General features: G+C 37.6%; 2 protein-coding genes across 4 annotated transcripts in view; one reads left to right on the top strand and one right to left on the bottom strand.

The window, feature by feature from the left end:
• Positions 1–22,339, bottom strand: part of ERMP1 (endoplasmic reticulum metallopeptidase 1) — a 49,082-nt gene that overhangs the window by 3,809 nt on the left and 22,934 nt on the right. Inside the window, exons 8-13 of one of the 2 annotated variants that reach the window (XM_054500836.2) lie at positions 21,798–22,018; positions 17,286–17,460; positions 16,702–16,892; positions 12,849–13,001; positions 10,473–10,675; positions 9,489–9,604 (exon numbers count right to left, since the gene is read on the bottom strand). In XM_054500836.2, coding sequence (XP_054356811.1) covers positions 9,489–9,604; positions 10,473–10,675; positions 12,849–13,001; positions 16,702–16,892; positions 17,286–17,460; positions 21,798–22,018 — 1,059 coding nt within the window. The remainder of the gene's footprint in view (positions 1–9,488; positions 9,605–10,472; positions 10,676–12,848; positions 13,002–16,701; positions 16,893–17,285; positions 17,461–21,797; positions 22,019–22,339) is intronic. The other variant, XM_054500837.2, reaches the window with a different exon arrangement.
• RIC1 (RIC1 homolog, RAB6A GEF complex partner 1) overlaps positions 1–22,339 on the top strand; it is a 181,886-nt gene that overhangs the window by 157,089 nt on the left and 2,458 nt on the right. For both annotated transcript variants that reach the window (XR_008504533.2, XR_010123300.1), the window contains one exon: positions 18,128–18,270. The gene's annotated coding sequence lies outside the window, so the exon portion shown is untranslated. The remainder of the gene's footprint in view (positions 1–18,127; positions 18,271–22,339) is intronic.

Raw genomic sequence — 22,339 nt, 5'->3', positions numbered from 1 at the left:
AAAATAAACCAAAAAAGAAAGAAGAGGAATCTTTTGGCATTTGGGTGGTGAAGATGAAAAGAAGCAAAAGAAAATTCAGGGTCCTGCAAGAAAAATCCAGTCAAAAAAGCTGAAAGAGATATATATTATTCATCCACACTAACACAAACTTACTAAAGAATATGGACTTTCTTACACTGACAGAAAAGGAAGCCATTGCTAGAAATCTTACAAAACAGCACAAAAATGAGGAAGAAAAGGATAAACAGATCCATACAGTTATTACCAAAAAAAGTATCAGAACATTCCTCTTGGAAAAAAAAAGAAACAACCATGAAGCAGAAGAAAATGTTATGATCACTCTCCAACTACAAATATATCCATACAAACATTTGGGGATATTTAAAACCCCACCATGAATCAGAAATTCTTACTAGAAGGAAGAATTAAAAGGACTGACTAGAGTCAGAAAAGAAATGGAGGAAAAAGGCAAAATTACCTTAGAAATGAAGACAATTACAAGATGCCCAACAGAATAGATTCAAAGGAAAATTTAATAACAGGCATAATGACAGGAGAAATACTAAGAAAATTAAAATGGGAAAAGGCAAAGTAAAAAAGGTTAGCGATAGTGGTAAAAATGGAAGGCAGGTCAAAAAGAAATATTCATTTGGTAACCCAGAAGAAAACCAAACAACGAAACAGAACTAATATTTAAAACTGTAATCCAAGAAAGCATTCCAGAAATAAAAAGAGAGCTGAATCTACACATTGAAAGAGACTACCAGGCACCTTAGAATATTAACACAGAACAAACAACTTCAAGACATAACCTAGTAAAACTATTAGATTTCAAAGAAAAAAAAATCTTCAAGGTCTTCAATAAAAAGTTTGATCAAATAACTTACCAAAAAAAATTACATTGGTATCAGACCCCAAAAACAATAGATAAAACAAGGCAACAATGGAACAACAATTTTTAAAAACTCAATACTGGAAAACGTGAACCAAAGATTTTATGTCCACCAACTTGTCCTTCAACTATCAGGATTATAGAAAACCAATTTTAACCATACAGAAACAGAGCACTCACGAGCCCTTCTTCAGAAAGAGTCTAGAGAATAAGCTTCATCCAACCAACAGATAACTGTACAAACTTCAGCAAAAGAACTTTTTCTTGAGACAGGGTCTTGCTCTATCTATCACCTAGGTTCGAGTGCAGTGGCGTGAACACAGCCCACTGCTCTATCATCTAGGTTGGAGTGCAGTGGCATGAACAGCCCACTGCCAGCCCACTGCTCTATCATCTAGGCTGGAGTGCAGTGGCGTGAACACAGCCCACACTGCTCTATCACCTAGGGTCGACTGCAGTGGCATGAACACAGCAGCCCACTGCTCTATCACCTAGGCTGGAGTCCAGTGGCATGAACACAGCCCACTGCAGCCTTGACTTCCTTGTTTTGAGCAATCCTATTGCCTCAGCCTCCCAAGTAGCTGGGACTACAGATGCATGCTACAAACCTGGCCTTTTTTTTTTTTTTTTTTTTTTTTGGTGGAGATGGGGTCTCCCCGTGTTGCCCAGGCTGGTCTCGAGCTCCTGGGCTCAAGCCATCCTCCTGCCTCAACCTCCCAAAGTACCCCCAAAGTGAGCCACCACACCTGGCCAAAAAAACTTCTTATACTGAGGATTTTAATATATCCAAATGTATTACAAAAACACTAAGGTGAAGATATAAGACAAATATACAAATGTTACATGTTGTAACAAAAATTGGATGGAAAATGGGAGAGAGAAAGAGGAAAGTAGAATAAGCATTGCTGTTGTATGGGTTAATTGGTGGGAGTTAAAACAATACCTTTTTTTTTTTTTTTCTGAGACGGAGTCTCATTCTGTGGCCCAGGCTGGAGTGCAGTGGCGCAATTTCAGCTCACTGCAACCTCTGCCTCCTGGGTTCAAGTAAAATAATAGAGAATTAAAACAAATATAAATATTCATAAATGCCAGAAAATAAATGTTTTAAAGAGCATAGAAGACACCTCATAGAAAAAAGGAATATAACAAATAAAGCAACACATGTAATTATAAAATACTGTGACAACTGAGGCCAAATGTATGACTAATAAAAATTAATGTAAATAAACCTAACTTACCCACTAAAATAAAAACAATTTCAACTTGGCTTACAAAGCCAAGCCCAATCACATACTGTATGTTTCCTGAATACAGAGAGATACAGAAAGGGTAAATAAAGGTATGAACAAAGGTATTTCAGGCAAGTGGAAATTGTTTAAAAGTCCTATCTTATTTCTCAAAACACAGAATTCAAGGCAAAGGCATTAAATATAAAAGGGGCACTTTTTAATACTAAAAGTCATAATTCACAACGAAGACATAAAATTGTGACTATCTATGCATCAGATAACATAGCAACCACTTTATAAAAAAAACTACAGGAGACATATAGAAGATATATAAACACACAAATAAGAGACTCCAATATTCCACTCGGTACAAGACACGTCAACTGAGTTTTGTGGGGTGATGGAAATGTTTTATATCTTCATAGAGATGAGGGTTACATGGGTATATATCTGCTTTTACCAAAACTAACTGAACTGTGTAAGATCTTTACATTTCATTGTATGTAAATTAGGCCTTGAAAAAAGTAAAGTAGGCAAGGGGAAAAGTTATATTTAAAAATACTTTTCACTCATGAAAGTCCCAGACAACTTTCTATCAGGGGAAGAGTACTCAGAAAAAAAAGTATAGAGTGAACAGTTGCAGGAACAGTTGAACTTCCTATATTAGCATTCTCCAGAGAAACCAACAGGATGTGTACAGAGACAAGAGAGAGGAGAGAGAGAGAGATTGATTGAGATTTATTTTAAGGAACTGGCTTACATGATTGTTGAGGCTGGCAAGTCCAAAATCTGAAGGATAGGCAGGCAGGCTGAAGAAAAAAGTCACAGTATGAGACTGAAGGCAGTCTGCTAGCAGAATTCCCCATTCCCTCTCCTTGGCGAAGGTCAGTCTTTTTCTTAAGGCCTTCACTGACGGGATGAGGCTCACTTGCATTATGGAGGGCAATCTGCTTTACTCGAAGTCCAGTGATTTGCACGTTAATCTTACCCAGAAAATATTTTCACAGAAACATCTAGGATAGCATTTGACCAGATACCTGGGTGCTGTGGTCTACCCAAGTTGACACATAAAATAACCATCGTACTTCCCAAAAAGACATTAGAAAGGGAGAGACCATCCTGGTTTGCTCACTTTTTAAAACACCTCACAAGCAAACAAACTCTTTACAGCTTTTGAAGATGAGAAAATGTCATATGTCTTGACATTTCTCCTCCTCCTTTCTCAAGCATCTGTCTCCCTACTAAGCCCAAGTAGAATGCTTTAAAAGAAAAACAATTGCTAAATTTAACAATTCAACACGTCTTGAGTACCCATCAAGTGCCAGTGATTATACTGGATGCCAAGAATACAGAGACAAATGAAAACCCATTCATGTCTGCCTCCCTTTAATTGTAAAGGAAAACAAAGACATAAACTACATAATCGTGATACAAGATGGCCAGTGTTACAACAGATATATACAAAGGGAGGAAGAAGTGGGAGGATGGCAGTTGCTCACTTAATTGGAAATGATGGGAGAGGAGGGCAGAGAAATCTTCATATTTTGCCAAGAAGAGAAGGGTAGAGTCTGGGTAGGAGGTAGTACCAAGAGAGTATCACTCATACCAGAAGTAAGAGTGTGTATTGGGCACAAATAAGGGTTGGATGTGGCTATGCAGTGCAAAGGGAGTGCTGAAAAAAATCCTGAAATATATACAAAGTCCAGACTACTGAAGACCTAACATGCTTTGCTAAGGAATTTGAACTTACTCTCCAGGCAATAGGAAATCCATAAAAGGTTTTTTAATAGGGAAGTGACATAATGAAATCGATATTTGAAAGATAAACTGGCAGCACCATAAAGAATATCCTAGAAAGAAGTTTTACAGGCCAAAACATAAGTTAAGAAGCTGGAAGACCTAACTACTAGTTTTAAAGATGGAAAAGGGAATAAAATGTACCAAAAAAGATAAAGTCATCGTGCCAGGCCAAATGCTACTGGATCTGGCAGTGAACCAATATCTGACACTAAAAGTTTTTCAGTAAATCTTCTTAAAAATCATAACCAGTCTCAACTTCTTTGAGAAACAATGTAAGGCTTCTAAATTGCTGGTCAATTTAAGACTTAAACTATAGGGTAAGAAAAACCACATGCAACTTATTAAAAGGTTTAAGAAGTGAAGGAGCAGGAAAAAAAGATGGTCATATGACTTACCTATTGTTTAAAAGGTCAACTTTATAGAATCCCAGGGAGGGATGAATTGAGAATATTATGTTATAAGGTATCTGCACTACCATGAAGCAGTACAGTGTTATCTGAAGACAGACGTACTGCAAGCTCCACAGCAACCACTAAAATAAGTATAATTGATAAGAATATAAAAAAAAGAATAATATACAATGCTCAAGTATAATACAGGTCAGAAACTCAGATATTCATATAACAAAAGAAAGCACACTAGAGAGGGAATGAGGCAAAATAAAAACTCATTTTTCCTATTCTTAATTGATCTAACAGATAACAGTTTTTCAAAATAATAGCAACAATGTATGTGGTTATGTATACTTATATGTGTGCACTGTGTGTACATACTGCATATGTGCACACACGCTTCTGTATAAGAGAGATAAATGCTAGCAATGTTACAAGAGACTGGATGGAGAAATTAGGATTATTTTGTTATTATTAAGTTATTTATAATCCCTGTGATGCAGAATAGTATTATTTAAAAGTGGGCTTGCATAGCTGTAAATGCGTATTGCAAACGACAGGGCAGCCACTAAAAAAGATTAAAAAAAAAAAAGTAGTGTAACTGACATGCTAAGAAAGGAGAGAAAACCAAATCATATAAAATGTCCAATTAAAACTACTAAAGGCAGAAAAAGAGTAGAAGACAAAAACAGGAACAAAGAACAAGGGCAACAAATAGAAAATAGTTAACTAATATGGTAGCTATTAATTCAACTATATTAATAATCACTTTGAATGTCAATGTCTAAACATACAAATTAAAAGATAGAGTGTCAGGGTGGATCAAAAAACAAGACCCCACTATGTGTTGTCCACAGAAAACCCATTTTAACTATGAAGACACATAGATTAAGAGTCAGTGGATGGAGAACATTATACCACGCTAACACTAATCAAAAGAAAGTAGGAAAGCAATATTAATTTTAGATAAAGCTGACTTTTAAAGCAAGGAAAATTAGCAGGGATAAAGAGGGGCAATGCATAATGATGAAGGGTCAGTTCTCTAAGAAGACATAACAATCTTTAATTTGTATGTAGCTAACAATAAAGTGTCAAAATAGTTGGCAAACTCATACAACTAAAGGAGAAAGACAAATTCACAATTACAGTCAGAGACTTCAACACCCCTCCATCACTGAAAAATTCAATAGGCAGAAAATCAGTAAAAATATAATTGAACTGAACATCATCATCAATCGATTAGATCTAACTGACATTCATAAAGCCTTCTTCCAACAGCAACAGTATGCACATTATTTTCAAGCATACTGCTTGAAATGGAACATTCATCAAGAGAGACCACATCCTGTATCATAAAGCACACCTTAACAGATTTAGAATAGAATTCATACAAAGTATGCTCTCAGACCACAATGAAATTAAACTAGAAATCAACTATCAGAAAAATAGCTGAAAAATCAAATTATTTGGAGATTAAAGAACACACTTCTATATAACAAATGGGTCAAAAAAGAAGTCTCGAAAAAATTTTTAAATACTTGAAACTAAATTAAAATGAAAATTCAACTTAAAATTTGTGGCATGGAACATAAGCAGTGCTTAGAAGGAAACTTATAGCAATGAATGCATATATTAGAAAAGATGATTTAAAATCAATAATCTAAGCTTCCACCTTAATAAACTAAAAAAGGAAGAACAAATTAAATCCAAAGTAAACAGAAGAAATAACTAGAACAGAACTCAATAGAGAAAATCAACTATAATCAAAAGCTAGTTCTTAGAAAAGATCAATAAAATTGAAAAGCCTTCAGCCAGGCAGAGAAAAAAAGAAAAGATGTAAATTACTAATATGAGAAATGAAAGAGGGGACATCACTACAGATCCCATGAACATTAAAAGGATAATTAAGGAATATTATAGACAAATTATATTCCCATAAATCTGATAACCTAGATAAAATTAACCAATTCTTTAAAAGACACAGTCTGCCAAAGTTCACACCATAAGAAACAGACAACCTGAACAGGCCTATATCTATTAAAGAGTGAATCAATAATTAATAACCTTCCAACACAGAAAAAGAACCTACCAAGCCTACAGGGGTTCATAGGTGAATTCTACCAAACATTTAAGGAAGGAATTATACTAATTCTCTACAAAGCTTTCAGAAGACAGAAGCAGAGGGAATACTTCTTAACCCATCCTATGAGTCCAGCATTATCCTAATACCAAAGCTAGACAACAACAATACAAGAAAACTATAAACCAGTATGTATCATGAACACAGATGCAAAAATCCTTAACAAAATATTAGTAAATCAAATCAACGATGCATAAAAGGTTTTATACACCATAACCAAGTAGGATTTATCTCAGGTATGCAAAGCAGTCCAACACTTGAAAATCAATTAATGTCATCTATTACATCAAAAGGCTAAACAAGAAAAATCACATGCCCATATCAATATATGCAGGAAAAGCAACTGACAAAATCCAAGACCCATTCATGATAAAAACTCTCAGTAAACTAGGAATAGAGGGAACTTCCTCAGTCTCATAAAAAACATCTGCCAAAAAACGTATAGCTAACAACATACTCAGTGGTAAGAAACCAGAAGCTTGCCCAGATCAGGAACAAGGCAAAGATGTCCCCTCTCACGACGCCTTGTCAAAATCAAACTAGAAGTCCCAGATAATGTAACAAGTCAAGAAGTGGAATAAAAATTATAGATATTAGGAAGGAAGAAATAAAACTGTCTGCAGATTATAAGATCGTCTATTTAGAGAATCTTAAAAGAATAGTCTGGGCGCGGTGGCTCACGCCTGTAATCCCAGCACTTTGAGAGGCTGAGGCAGGCAGATCACAAGGTCAGGAGTTTGAGACCAGCCTGGCCAACATGGTGAAACCCTGTCTCTACTAAAAATACAAAAATTAGCCAGGTGTGGTGGCGTGTGCCTGTAATCCCAGCTACTTGGGAGGCTGAGGCAGGAGAATCACTTGAACCCAGGAGGCAGAGGTTGCAATGAGCCGAGATCATACCACTGCACTCCAGCCTAGGTGACAGAGTGAGACTCTGTCTCAAAAAAAAAAAAAAAAAAAAAGAAAAAGAGAAAAGAAAGTCTTCTTAAAGAATCAACCAAAAAAAAAAACAAAAAAAAAAAACTCCTAGATCTAATAAGTGATTATAGCAAGGTTGCACGATACAAGGTTAATAATATGAAAGTCAGTTGCTTTCCTATATACCATCAATGAACAATACCATTTACTAATAATTAATTATTAATAAATTTATTAATAAATTAATAATACACGATTATTTAGGACCCCCAAAAATAACTACTTAAAAATAAATCTAACAAAATATATATAAGGATTATATAAAGAAAACTATAAAACTGATGAAAGAAATCAAACAAGATAAAAATAAATGGAGGGATATTCCAACATGGATAGGAAAAGCCATTATTGTTAAAATATCATTTCTTCCCAACTTGATCTACAGACTCAATACAATCCCAATCAGAACCCCAACAAGTTATTTTGTGAATATTGACAAACTGATTCTAAAGTTAACATGGAAAGGCAAAAGACAAAACACAATATTGGAGAAGAAGAGTTGGAAGACTGATATTACCCAACTTCAAAACTTAACTATATAATTACAGTGATCATGACAGTTGTGGTATGGGCAAAAGAACACAGAAATTAGTCAATGGAAAGAACAGTTTGGCAGTTTCTTACAAAGCTAAACATAGGCTTACCATATATAATATCCAGCAATCACACTCCTAAGCATTTACCCAAATGAGTTCAAAAACCTGCCCAGGAATCTTTATAGCAGCCTTATTCAAATATGGATAACTGCTGTACATCTACACAACAGATTATTCAGCAATAAAAAGAAATGGCCTATCAAGTCACAAAAAGATATGGAGGATCCCTTAAATGCATACTTCTAAGTGAAAGAAGTCAGTCGAAAAAGGCTACATACTCTATGATTCCAGCTATATGATACCTGGAAAAGGCAAAGCTACAGAGATAATTAAAAGACCAATGGTTGCTAGGGAGAGTGGGAAGAAAAGAGAGATAAATAGGTGAAGCACAGGGCATTTCTAGATGGTAAATCTATTCTGTATGATACTGTAATGGTAGATACATGGCATCACGCATTTTTCAATACCCACAGAACTACACAACACGAAGAATGAACCCGAGTGGGAACAACAGGCTTCAATTAATAATAATCTATCAATGTTAAAACTGGTGCATCAGTTTTAACAAATGCACCATACTAATGCAAGACATTAATAGAGGAAAATCGGTGGGCAGGATACAAGAACTCTATAATTTCTACTTAATTTTTCTGTAAACCTAACCTTGCTCCAAAAAATAAAAATAATTTTTATTTTTGAGACAGGGTCTTGCTCTGTCACCCAGGTTGGAATGCAGTGGTGCTATCAGCCTTGACCTCCTGGGCTCAAGTGATTCTCCCAGCTCAGCCTCTCAAGTTCTCAAGTAGCCGGGACTACAGGCATGCACCAACATGCCCAGCTAATTTTTTTTTTTAATTTTGTAGAGACGGGATGTCACTATGTTGCCCTGGCTGGTCTTGAACTCCTAGGCTCAAGCAATCCTCCTACCTCAGCCTCCTGAGTAGCAAGCATGAGCCACCATGCCTGGCCTATTAAATTTTTGTTAAGAAATCATAACCAGCTTCGGCCGGGCGTGGTGGCTCATACCTGTAATCCCAGCATTTTGGGAGGCTGAGGCAGGCAGACCATGAGGTCAGGAGTTCAAGACCAGCCTGACCAACATGGTGAAACCCTGTCTCTACTAAAAATACAAAAATTAGCCAGGCATGGTGGCACACACCTGTAATCCCAAATACTCAGGAGGCTGAGGCAGGAGAATCACTTGAACCCAGGAGGCGGAGGTTGCAGTGAGCCGAGATCGTACCACTGCACTCTAGCCTGGGTGACAGAGCGAGACTCCATCTCAGGAAAAAAAAAAAAAAAAAAAAAAAAGTCATAACCAGCTTCAATTGATTTTAGAAACACCACAGGCTCTTCCTAAGTTGCTGGTTCCTGTGATATATCTGAGGGAAAAACATACATGCCACTTATTAACAAGTTTAAGAAATAAAGGAGGGGAGAAAAAACTATTATATGACTTACCTGTTGCTTCGAAAGTCAATTTTATAGAATCCCAAGGTGTCTGTTCTTTGGATATGAGTCGGAAATGAGGAGGATTTCTTGGAGAAACTTCTGGGGCAGGAAGATACCAGTTTTTCCTATTTAGAAAGGACGCTTCAATATTTAGGGTGCTTTATTATTTGATGGCTATCTGCAACTCACAGAACTGTTCAGCAGATATGAACACATTTTGGGGTATGAAAATAAACTAACAGACATGATAAGCAATGCCAACTCCAATAAACTTAGGTTATTTTATAATAAAACCTTCCCAGTATTAAGAACAAAGGAGTAACCTAGGTGATCTTGATTCCACTACCCATCCTATTTCTCCTCGTCCAGTCCTTCACTGCCAAGCTATAAAATCTTCCCAGAGAAAACAATTTTTTTTTTTCTGAGAGACAGAGTTTTGCTTTTGTTGCCCAGGCTGGAGTGCAATGGCGTGATATCGGCTCACCGCAACCTCCACCTCCCGGGTTCAAGCAATTCCCCTGCCTCAGCCTCCCGAGTAGCTGGGATTACAGGCATGCACCACCATGCCTGGCTAATTTTATATTTTTAGTAGAGACACGGTTTCTCCAGGTTTGTCAGGCTGGTCTCGAACTCCCGACCTCAGGTGATCCACCTGCCTCGGCCTCCCAAAGTGCTGGGATTACAGGCATGAGCCACCGTGCCCGGCCACAATTTTTGAGATAGATGCTTACTGGCTATTATATTAGTTAGAAGGGCCACCTTTTCTAACCACTCAGGTTTCTAGAGAAAAGATTTTTAAAATTTGAAAAAGCAAAACTACTCTTCTGAGTGCTTTATTCCACTAAAAAAAAAAACAAGTTTCATAATGATAGAAAAAATAGTACAAACAGCACTGAACTTGTATATTAAAGGATGACAGTTTAAATAAGAGTACTGATATGGTGACAAGACTTGAGAACAAACTAACCTTAAGCAGAAAAATAATGAACCAACCTGATCAGAAAGTGCACTGGAAGATACCAAGGAAAACCACAAAGAGGTGCATTCTCCTCACAGTGAGCTCGGATACTATCATTGATCTCAGGAATGTGAGGGGTTATGTGAGAAATTCCAGTATAATCAAACCCATTGATCCATATTCCAGAGTCCCGTTTAACTGCATTTCCTTCCAAGTCATGGAATGTTCTAGTCATATGCTGAAAAAAAAACAAGACTAGTGAAAAAACTGTTTCAACTAGTATACCCACATTCCCACCCCAGATTACAAAAATGGAATATGACAATACCAAGAAATGATGTGGATATGGAGCAAGTGAATAAGACACTGAGAGTTTCTAAGGTACTGCTAGGGTTCTTTATTTTAAACTGGAAAATAGATATATAGATTATTGTTTTATTATATCTTCCAAATATATTTAGGTTTCCTATAAATTTTTTTGAAACTTACTATTCCAGACTTAAAAGACGTTAATGTTAGAGCTGCTTTTAGATAAGGATTTAAAACAAATACATCCTAAGCACATATATACATACACTCATTTCCCTATTAGTGTTTTATGAAGCTAATTCATGTGCAGAGAAAAGTGGGAATTGCAGCTCACCACTAGATGACAGCCTTGTGCCTAACAGAATTCTATGAAAAGGCACCGTGCTCCATTTGAAATAACTTTATTCACGGCAGAAACCAGCCTGAAGAATACCAATCAGAAAAAAAAAAAAAAAAAAAAAAAAAAAAAAAAACACTGCATAGGGCAGGAGCCGGCAAACTGCAGCCAACAGGGCAAACTGTCCACTGACTGTTTTTATATACAAACCGTTATTTGAACATGGCCACACTCATTTGTTTGGGTATACTCTATTGCTGCTTTCGCTCTGTTTCACTGCAACAGACTGTATTGCTGACAAAGCCCAAAATATTATCTTGTCCTTTACAGGAAAAGTTTGCCAACTTCTGGCACAGTGGAAGAGAACCCCCAAACAAATCAGAAAATGACTTTTTAAAAATAAAAATCCAGCTTTTCCTAAGTATTACTGACATAATTATAAAACTTAATACATTATGAAAAACACACTGAACCTCCTTAAAAAACAAATCTGTTCTTTACAAATTGTAAAATCTCACATAAAATTTATCACAGTGTCCTTCAGGACTATAACAAGGAATTGTTATTTGGCCCGTTTTCAAAACCTCCTAAGTTCAAGTATTTTTAATTTTTAAGTCCTTGAATAATTATCTAGGTATAATTCCTCTGGCATTTCTGTTTGGCTAGATTAGGTTAGATGTGACTCTTGCCCTTAAGGGTATATGTTATCTTGAAGCAGGATCTTTCACTTAGAGAGGATAAAATACAAATAAGAATTATGCAAAATACATAGTATATTAGTATGTGTTCACAATCATGAGAAAGGGATGGGTATAAGGCATAAGATAATTTGTGTAGTATGAAAACTTTTAAAAACAATTTAGAAAAACTAACAATTTAGCCATCTCTAACAGAGATGACTAGAATTGAGGCTTACTGCTTTATAGTACCAGGTCTAAAAAATTTGAAGAAAAAGTTGAGATCTAAAGTAAGTCCTCAAACTGGCCAGGCGTGGTGGCTCACACCTGTAATCCCAAGCACTTTGGGAGGCCAAGGTGGGCGGATCACCTGAGGTCAGGAATTCAAGAACAGCCTGGCCAACAAAGTGAAACCCTGTCTCCACTAAAAATACAAAAATTAGCCAGGCATGGTGGCGAGCGCCTGTAATACCAGCTACTTGGGAGTCTGAGGCAGGAGAATCACTTGAACCGAGGAGGCACAGGTTGCAGTGAGCCAAGATCGTTCCACTGCACTCTAGCCTGGGCAACAGACCAAGACTCCATTTTAAAAAAAGAAAAAAGAAAGTAAGTCCTAAAACTCACTTTATTAAACCCTTTCTAAGTTATAGTTTCACTATCACATATCACTTTGAATGTTACTTAAGATTAATTTTACTAGCATTTCTAAATATCAATTTTATTTTGCCAGTTGACAGTTTAGATTTTACTCAGCCTGTATACATTTTTACAATCTGTATTTCTAAAAACTCATTATTCCGTAATAAATATTTGCTCCTGTTTTTCCAAATAGATGCAGTTTTATAATTTGAATAGTAATAAAAATAAGCAAACATTTCCAATTCAGTCTCCTGGGAGATATATGTCTAGCTGGTAAGAATGCCTCTTGACAGTCAGTCTTCTCCTCACTGCCTTATACACAAAAAAGGTGAGTATGACTAAATAGGTCAACAGCAGAAAAGTCAGTTGCGCTTGCTATTCACTACTGAAGCTCCCAACACACAAGGCTTCCTTTCCAGATCTCAAACAGCTCATGCAAAACTGCTCACCTGAAGAAACACTCTCTTTGGCTTCGGATTAGCAGGATTGGAGCTATATGGAAAAAATGTTCCACTGCAAACAAGGAGGAATGTAATTGCACATACCAAAGTTAAAGTTAGCATGGTTTTTTTTGTGCTCTTGGCAAGGTAGATGAAGTTAATCTAAAAAACCACAAACACAGAAATATTACAAATTCATTCTAGTGGTGGAAAGGTGTTTTTAACTAACTTTATTTTTAACAGTATTACCTAACAGACCCTGAAGAAAATTTATCAACAGGTGCTAGCATACTCTAACATCTAGTAAACAAAGCACTAACTCTAGGAGATTTCCATTACAGGTGAGAACCTAGAAAATGACAGATGCCTCCAATCTGCCATGATGGTGCCACCTTTTTGGCACGCAGCCATAAACCAACAGGGAAAAAGGAAACTCAGGACTGTCGCTGTCCTTAATGTGTAAAAAGAAGAGAAATGTAGATGTAATGGATTATTCATTAAATAACCAGAGATAAGCTTTAAGCTTAGGCAGATCTGTTTGGACAAAACTCAAATTCCACTCATAATGCTTTAAAATGTGTAAAAATACTAAATTCATCTCAACTGGCATAGAGATGTACCTTCAAGACTGCCAGTGGACCTGCATAAGAGGAAAAACTGCATTACAAAGTAATATTATCCCTCTAAGTGACAAATTAGCCAATGCCAACACAATCAAAACAACAAATCTAGGCAGTAAATGTAAATGACTCAGTCTCGAGGTTGGCATCTAGAAAATCCTAAATATTTTTAATCGTAATGAAATCACTGAACTAAAAACCGTAAAGGACACACACGACTCACAGAGTATGTCCACAGATCCCTTACAGGGTCTGAAGAAGCCATCTGGGGAAACTTTTATGTGAAATTTGAAATTGTTCTAAGAAGCCACATTTTAAATATTGTGAATACTGAGAGAAAGACGGACAGAGAGGGTGACACATTTTGTTTTGCTAACTCAGCCTCAAGTCCTCAGGTACTCTGTCATATTTTTGTACTCACAGTATACAAATGTGAGATGTGTGACCTAAGGCTAGTACTGTTTTGTTGCAGATGCCTCTGGATGGAATATTGGTATACTATAGACATGAAATCTACACCCAGCTCCCCTTTGTGCCTTCTTCATTTTATTTCTCTACTTATTTCCATAAGTAGAAAAATAACATAAATGTGAAATTGTATTTGTTTATTTTTCTGGAGACAGAGTCTCACTCTGTCACCCAGGCTGGAGTGCAGAGGCACGATTTCAGCTCACTGCAACCTCCAACACTCAGGTTCAAGCGATTCTTGTGCCTCAGCCTCCTGAGTAGCTGAAATTACAAGTGTGCATCATCATGCTCAGCTAATTTTTTGTGTTTTTAGTAGAGACAGGGTTTCACCATGTTGGCCAGGCTGGTCTTGAACTGCTGACTTTAAGTCATCCACCCGCCTCAGCCTCCCAAAGTGCTGGGATTACAGGCGTGAGCCACCATGCCCAGCAAGCAATCAGTTAACAGGTGTCCTTAAGTTATTCTCTGCTGGGCCTTCATGGTTATACGTATACTGATTGAATGACAGTGGAAATGGGGACTGCTGATACAAGTGGGGTCAGGAGGAGAAGACTCAGAAACAGCTCAGTCATGAGCACACAATGGACATTTCAGAGTCCTTTTTCATGCTTCTTTTCATTTTATTTTGCACCCATCTCAGAACCTAGAGTGACACAGGATGCAATATTTCAGGAAGGCTGAGGCACGAGAATTGCCTGAACCCAGGAGGCGGTGGTTGCACGGAGCCGAGATTACACCACTGCACTCCAGCCTGAGTGACAAAGCGAGACTGTCTCAAAAAAACAAACAAACAAAAAAACAAACCCTGATTGCTTGACAAGACTTTAATTGCTTTCTAGCAGATATATTTAATAAATCCCCAAGGACTGAAAGGAAAGCTGTCTGAAATATGCATTGTGGTTCAATTCTCCATTACCCAAAGAAAACAGTCTTACTCTATTAATAAGCCACTATCATTAACACTGCTACACATAAGTAAGAAAATAATTTAAAAAGTGATAACTCATGGCATCAAAGTGCAGCAGGGCTATTTCACATTGTAATGAAAAATAAGTGAGCTTTCTAAAGTATTCCAAGAGGCAGTCTTCTCTCCAAAAGCTTTCCCAATAAAATACAGTTAAGAAGATAAGACACTTTAATCCTCTTTCTTCTGGTTTCCAAGATTTCCAAGCTTTGGGGACATTTTCCATTTCCATAATGAACATCTCCAGGGTTCATTTTGCCCCCTTTCATATTATCAGTGGAACAGAATTTAAATGTCCCCTATCTGAGTCATCTTTTATGGACATCCATAGCTCCCATTCATGATTATAATTTAACAAATAAACGGGGGTGTGGGGGCATTCAGTTCATAACTAGCTGACTTTAGATTAGATTAGAACCTGATCTATAGATAACAAAACTCCACTGTCTCCTTCAATCCTTACAACAGCAAACCTATCAAAAATACAGATGATATAAGGGTTACTATTAAACTCAAAAGCAGCAAACCCTACAGGCAGCAAAGAACATTTTAGAACTTTTCATACATCCCTGTGAATACCAGTAAGGATTATCCTTATCCTTATATTATCCTTAATAATTATCCTATAAGTAAAATGGTTGGAAGGCTCAGATGTCTTTTAAGACTAGTACAACCAACCTCAAACAATAATATGCGTAAGAATTACTCTACAGGACTATATACACAAAGTCACATATATAGAGCTTTACTGGCTATAAGGGACTTCCACGGATGATGCTGACCATGTGTGTAGTATTTTCCTTACCTGCTGTCTTTAGAACCTAACTTCCACAAAGTAAAGGGGTAATGAATGCCCTTTACTGTATCAGTATGAAAAGGCTCACTATCATCTCCATGAAGAAAAGAACTATAATAAAATCATAGCTGCTTTTCCTATTTGGTTCCCTATCCTCAAATTTCAAGGTGCACCTATGAGTGTTCAATAATTACTTTTTATTCTTAGAAATTCCCACCAAAAGAGCCACAAAACAGAGACCTGCATTCTCTGGAGGGGCCCATCTTGGATCCTGAAGGTGGACATCAAACCAAAGCAAAACCTTGCTTGGGCTTACTCTACCCAAGGGGGGTCTGGTCTTAAACTCTGCATCACTGTCTTTTCTTCCCTCTGGGAATCCCAAGGGAAGAAAAAAAGGGATGGCAAACACAGGACTCTCCTTACTAGGGCAGGACACTGATATGGCAAAATGAGGACTGACAAGGCCTGTGATCATTTCATTATTTGGTAAATGAAGGCACGTTTGGGTGTCATAACAGACTCAATTAACAAACTTTCATGTGCTAGCAACAAGGTAGTGGAATGATAATGAAAAAAGCCTCATCAGAATTAGTCTTCCTTCACTAGCTCTAACAGCACTAATAAAACCACCCATGTATTTATTAACATGTGCCTCTAATTAGTAATTTCAAAATATACTATTAGGATCATTCACCACCAGGCAATCTCTAACAATTAATACTTGGTAAACGCTCTACAAATTCACACTCAGGTATCTGACAGGCTATTTGAAAAGAGGTAAATCAGAGAATTTGGAAGGCTAGGGAGGCAAAAAATTTTTAAACAGCAACAACGAACTCTATACTACAGTTTCTTACGATACCAAATTTACAAGATGCATGGCCATTCACCATTTCTTCTGCTTCAGATTTTCTCAATAAAGTACACATAACACTATTTCACAGAATCTAGTATGGCTAAATTCATATTCATATAAAAAAATGAAGAAAAAGAAAAAAACTTATTTTCTCTTACAAAATAGGAAGAGAGAATCATTGTACAACCAGCCAAAATGGATGCCAGCACAACATCCGGTGGGATTTCCGAACCACTTCTCCCGAGGATAGGGGTAAACATCTCAAATACTGCCCAGATGAGGTACAATGCATAAAGATAAGGAATAAACATCCCCAAAAGGTAAAAAGCAATAAATTTTCCTTGGGCACCTAGGGAAAAAGAGAAAAAAAGCACACATCTATGAAATCCTACAGTGAGAGATAAATTTTTATAGTACTGGTGTGCCTTGGTACCCTAACAGAAATTAGGTTAGATGTGACTCTTGCCCTTAAGGGTGTACGTTATCTTGGGGTAGGATCTTTCACTCAGGATAAAATACAAATAAGAATAAAGCAAAATACACAAGTAATATATTAGTATGTGTTCACAAACATGAGAAAGGGATGGAGTATAAGGCATAAGATAATTTGTGTGGTATGAAAACTTTTAAAAACTAACAATTTAGAAAGCCTACTCAATAAAACCAAAAAAGAAAGAGTCCCTGAAAGCGTTAAGTATTTTAAGGTATTCTCCCATGTATATCAAAATCAAAAATACCCTACCATGCTGCTTGAAGTCCTTATGCACACAGAGCTTTGTGAGCAATGGGAATGCTACCCAGACAGCACTAATAAACGCCGAGCAAAGTCCTTGGTAAGTGAGGGTAACAAGAAAACAGCAATGGACAAACAGCGAAATGTCAAAAAATACTTCTCCCAGATACTGGTCACTGGCATTCTGAAAGAAAGAAAAATACACTAGTAGTCTCATTCACGGGTCATGCATAAAGAGCTTTTATTATAGTAACACACTTTCCATCACTCAGGAAAGCTACATTTTGTTTTAAACACAGTCTGCTCTTTAAACTGATTTAAAGTAAACACTAACAAAGCTACCTCCCCCATCATGAAGTAGTAAATTCAAATGTAGCACAAGAAAGGGCATTTTAACAATATAGAGTATAAATGCTCCATGTAATCTATGCTTTTCTTCTACTAGGCTAAAAGCAGAAATATTCCAAAATAGAAGAAAGGACTCTCCTAAAAAACATTCATCTCTGTAAGCTTTTCAGTTCATGCCAATTCCAAACACTGTTTCAAGCAAACTAGAGAAATGACCTGTGAAGGAACGTTAGGAACTGCTGCAGCACCACCAATAACCCACACCTGGAAAACTGCAGCACCTTTAAAGCAATCTGGAGTTTGGCTTATTTTCATGAGTTTTTTCTATCTCCAGCTGGTCTTGTACTGCACCTTTGCCCCCTTCTTGTATTCCTCATGCTGTCCTATTATAAAATTTGATCTTATAGTTTTTGAGATTTAAAGTCCAAGGGTTCCTATGTAGCACCTTGCACTCTTCAAAATAAAGTTGCCATATAAACTTTTTTTGTTGTTTTTTTTTTCAGACAGGTTCTCGCTCTGTTACCTAGGCCGGAGTCCAGTGGTGCGATCTCAGCTTACTGCAGTCTCAGCCTCCTGGGCTCAAGTGATTCTTCTGCCTCAGCCTCCTGAAGTAATTGGGACTATAGGCACACACCACTACACCCAGGTAAGTTTAAAAAAAAAAAAAAATTTTTTTTGGCAGAGACAGGGTCTTCCCATGTTGCTCAGCCTGGTCTCAAACACGTGGCCTCAAGCAGTCTTCCCACCTCAGCCTCCCAAAGCACTGGGATTACAAGTGTGAGTCACTGTGCCTGGCCTAATATGAACTTAATACATTTGAACATCTGCATGAGTAATTCTATTCACACAAACATGAAAGTTTTAATTACGGTGCATAAATACAAAGATGGAAATGGAGAAACAGATATATTAAAGTTTCTCCTTCTTCTACCTTTCCATTTCTGTATGGCTCAGGGCATGTCTGTTCTAAAGGATCCTACTTCAAGGGCTCAAGAGTTTCTGTGACATGTTTTCAAAACAAGTTACAGTTCATGTAACAACCCCTCCCCGCTCCCAACAATGAAAGATAGGCTACAGCTGCTAAATACTTAAGTTATTAACACAGTGTTGATCAAGAGGCTTGCTCTTTAAAAATAAGAAAATTATTATTATAATTCAATTTGAAGCTGAATGCCACTCAGATATTTAAAAACAAAGATCTCACTTTAAGTGCCCAAACTGTACCAAAGATAAAACATCCCTCGAATCTATTTTCCTCCTCACCTCTATTTATCCCTTGCCCACTCCTGCTCCATTCCAATCCACTTTATACATTGTTATCAGTTTTCTTACAAAATCACAAATTCTCTCACTGACCTGCTCAAAACATTTGAATAGTGGCCCCACTGATTTTTAGAATCATGCTCCCGCTTCACCCTGGCCTCCTTTTCCAGTTATTGGACTACCCCCTTGTCTTCACCACACTGGACTGTCCACTAACTGACACAGATGCATTTTATACATTCCCACCTTAAACTGCTCATCAATCTGTTCCCTACCTGGTAAATTTTAACACATGCTTCAAAAACCCCATTCAGGCCAGGTGCAGTGGCTCATGCCTATAATCCCAACACTTTGGGAGGCCGAGGTGGGAGGATCACTTGAGGCCAGGAGTTGGAGACCAGCCTGGCCAACATGGTAAAACCCTGTCTCTACTAAAAATACAAAAATTAGCTGGGCATGGTGGCACACATCTGTAGTCCCAGGTACTTGGGAGGCTGAGGCACAAGAACAGCTAGAACCCAGGAGGCAGAGGTTACAGTGAGCCAAGATCACACCACTGCACTCCAACCTGGGCGACAGAGCGAGACTCTGTCTCCAAAAAAAAAAAAAAAAAAAAAAAAATGCAAACAATTCAAATGTTGCCATCTCAGCCACCCTGACTTCCACAAGCAAAATTCATCTCGCCTCCCCTATATTCTTACAGCACAGTTACATGTCAGTCTTACTTCATCCCACAATATATTGCAATTATTATCATTCCCACACCTTCCCAAATGAAACTGAGAGCTCCTCAAAGAAAGAGATCACATTCTTATGGCTCTCTTATGGCATCATCCTTGTTTTTAAAAAAAAAAAAAAAAATAGAGATGTGGTCTCACTTATATTGCCCAGGCTGGTCTCAAACTCCTGGCCTCAACCAGTCTTCCTGCCTTGGCCTCCCAATGTTGGGATTACAGGTGCGAGCCACCATGCCCAGTCTCTTATGGTATCATTCTTCTGCTACCATTTCACTGGGCACTTAAAAAGAATATTTGTGAAAAGAAAATGAAACACATCACTCTTTCTATTGTGCTTTTACCCTAAAGTGTTACGATCAGACAACTGAAATTAGTAAAAGTAAATGAAATTTTATTACACATTTCTATCCTACTCCTGCCCCAATCAACAACAGCCAGCCACACTCTGGTTACATACAATTACAATAAGAATAAGCATGTGAAATTGAGCCCCACGGTGTAATTCTTTCAGGAACTGAAGCCACTAAGAGAAAAATATGAGCTCAACCATAAGCAGATGGCTAACCTCAAAGAACCTTTCTTCAGCAGGGGCTGCTAACATGGAAGGGTTCCACAGAACACATCCCAACATTAACTGAAACTGAAACCAAAGTTCAGATACCAAAGACATACTTGTGGAAGGATGTTGGGTTATAATCATCCATGTCTCATTCTAATCTTTATCAGGATAAATTGAAAACAGTAGGCTTACATGCAGCTAAGAAAGATCTTCCTCTTTAATTCACATAAACAATCTGAAACCACGACTCTTTCACTGTAATTCATTTTCAGACCTATTATTTTACAGCTTTTTAAATTTTTGTTTGTTTGTTTATTTGAGATAGGGTCTCACTCTGTCCCCTAGGCTGGAGTGCAGCGGTACAATCACAGCTCACTGCAGCCTTGATCTCACGGGCTCAGGTAATCCTCCTACCTCAGCTACCCAGGTAGCTGGGACTACAGGCACATACCACCATGCCTGCCTAATTTTTTGTATTTTTTTTGTGGAGACAGGGTTTCATCATGTTGCCCAGGCTGGTCTTGAACTCCCAGGCTAAAGCGATCCGCCTGCCTCAGCCTCCCAAAGTGTTGGGATTACAGGCATGAGCCACCGCACCCAGCCCATAGCCCTAATTTCTTTTTTTTTTTTTTTTTTTTTTGAGACAGAATCTCGCTGTCGCCCCAGCTGGAGTGCAGTGGCTCGATCTCGGCTCACTGCAGGCTCCGCCTCCTGGGTTCACGCCATTCTCCTGCCTCAGCCTCCCAAGTAGCTGGGACTACAGGCGCCCACCACCTCGCCTGGCTAATTTTTTGTATTTTTAGTAGAGACGGGGTTTCACCGTGTTAGCCAGGATGGTCTCGATCTCCTGACCTTGTGATCCGCCCACCTCGGCCTCCCAAAGTGCTGGGATTACAGGCGTGAGCCACCACGCCCGGCCAGCCCTAATTTCTAATTTTATTTTTGCCAAACAAATTTATACATTTGAAACCATAATAATATAACAATATTCTCAGTATAAATCATTTGGAACCCGATTTCCCTTCCCTCTGTTTTCCTTAGCAATGTGTCTTTTAACTCCAATGATATACATGCATGCAGAATCTGAATCAACAATATACAATTAAAAAGAAAAAATAGTGAGGGAAAAACTGAAGAGAAAACTTTTAAGTACAATACTCTTTTAGGCAACAAATACTTGCTGTGTGTTAATGCTGCGTGTCAGACACTACCTAAGCACAGAGGATACAGAAATAAATAAAACAATCCCTATCCTCAAGGAGCTTACACTCCAGTGGAGAACAGATATTCAAATAACATAAATAAGTCGGTGAGCCCAGGACACAGTTACAAACACTGCAGCAAATTTAGTAGAAGGCTGTGCTAACAAGCCTTCCAGTCACCACCACCCTAACACTGTTTACAGCCCAGCTTTATAACCTCACTTGAATTTTGTGACATTACCCTCAGAATAAGAAATCTTTCAGAAAATTAACACAGTGTGGATGCGTTTTCTATAACCATGCTGAACAATTTTTTAGCACTCAAAAGGCCAAATACAATGAATCCCACTTAAGTTCATCTTCAGTCCTTGGGAGCAACAGAAAGAAATCAACAAATATACCAAACACTTACCATGTAATAAAATCTTTTCGCAAGAGTATGTATAAGTATTATTTTGGCTACAGTTGCAGTTCCATACAGACAAACGGAGACATAGAAGTGGTTATACCATGAGAGAGACTGTCCAATAAGAGAGATGAACACTGCTATAATGAGAACGGTAACAAGGCTAGTGAACCAGCTAATCAGAGTGATGCCAAGTCCACACAAGAAGTCCTTCTTGTAGTTACCAGCTAATAAAGAGAAAACAAAAAGTTGAAATCACCATCTTCATCAAATCAGTTATATAACCAGTCAGTAGAGCTAAATGGGCAAACATTAAAACAAAAAACTCCCCACTGTACTTGAAAAGTATGAAAATGTCCTAGTGTTGAGATTGGCTAAACACAAGAACAAGGGAGGTATCAAATAATAATATTCAGGTAACGTTTATTAAGAGTCTCTAGATACTAAACACTCAAAAAGATAAATCTTCTAGGAATAGTTCAGGTACATTCCTTATGAAGGAAGAGGGTAGTCTTAATCTTCTTCACTTGTGGTATGCTTTGTGTATC

The sequence above is a fragment of the Pongo pygmaeus genome, chromosome 13 (assembly GCF_028885625.2).
Source record: "Pongo pygmaeus isolate AG05252 chromosome 13, NHGRI_mPonPyg2-v2.0_pri, whole genome shotgun sequence".
Classification (NCBI taxonomy): domain Eukaryota; kingdom Metazoa; phylum Chordata; class Mammalia; order Primates; family Hominidae; genus Pongo; species Pongo pygmaeus.
This window is presented reverse-complemented; position numbering and strand designations above follow the sequence as displayed.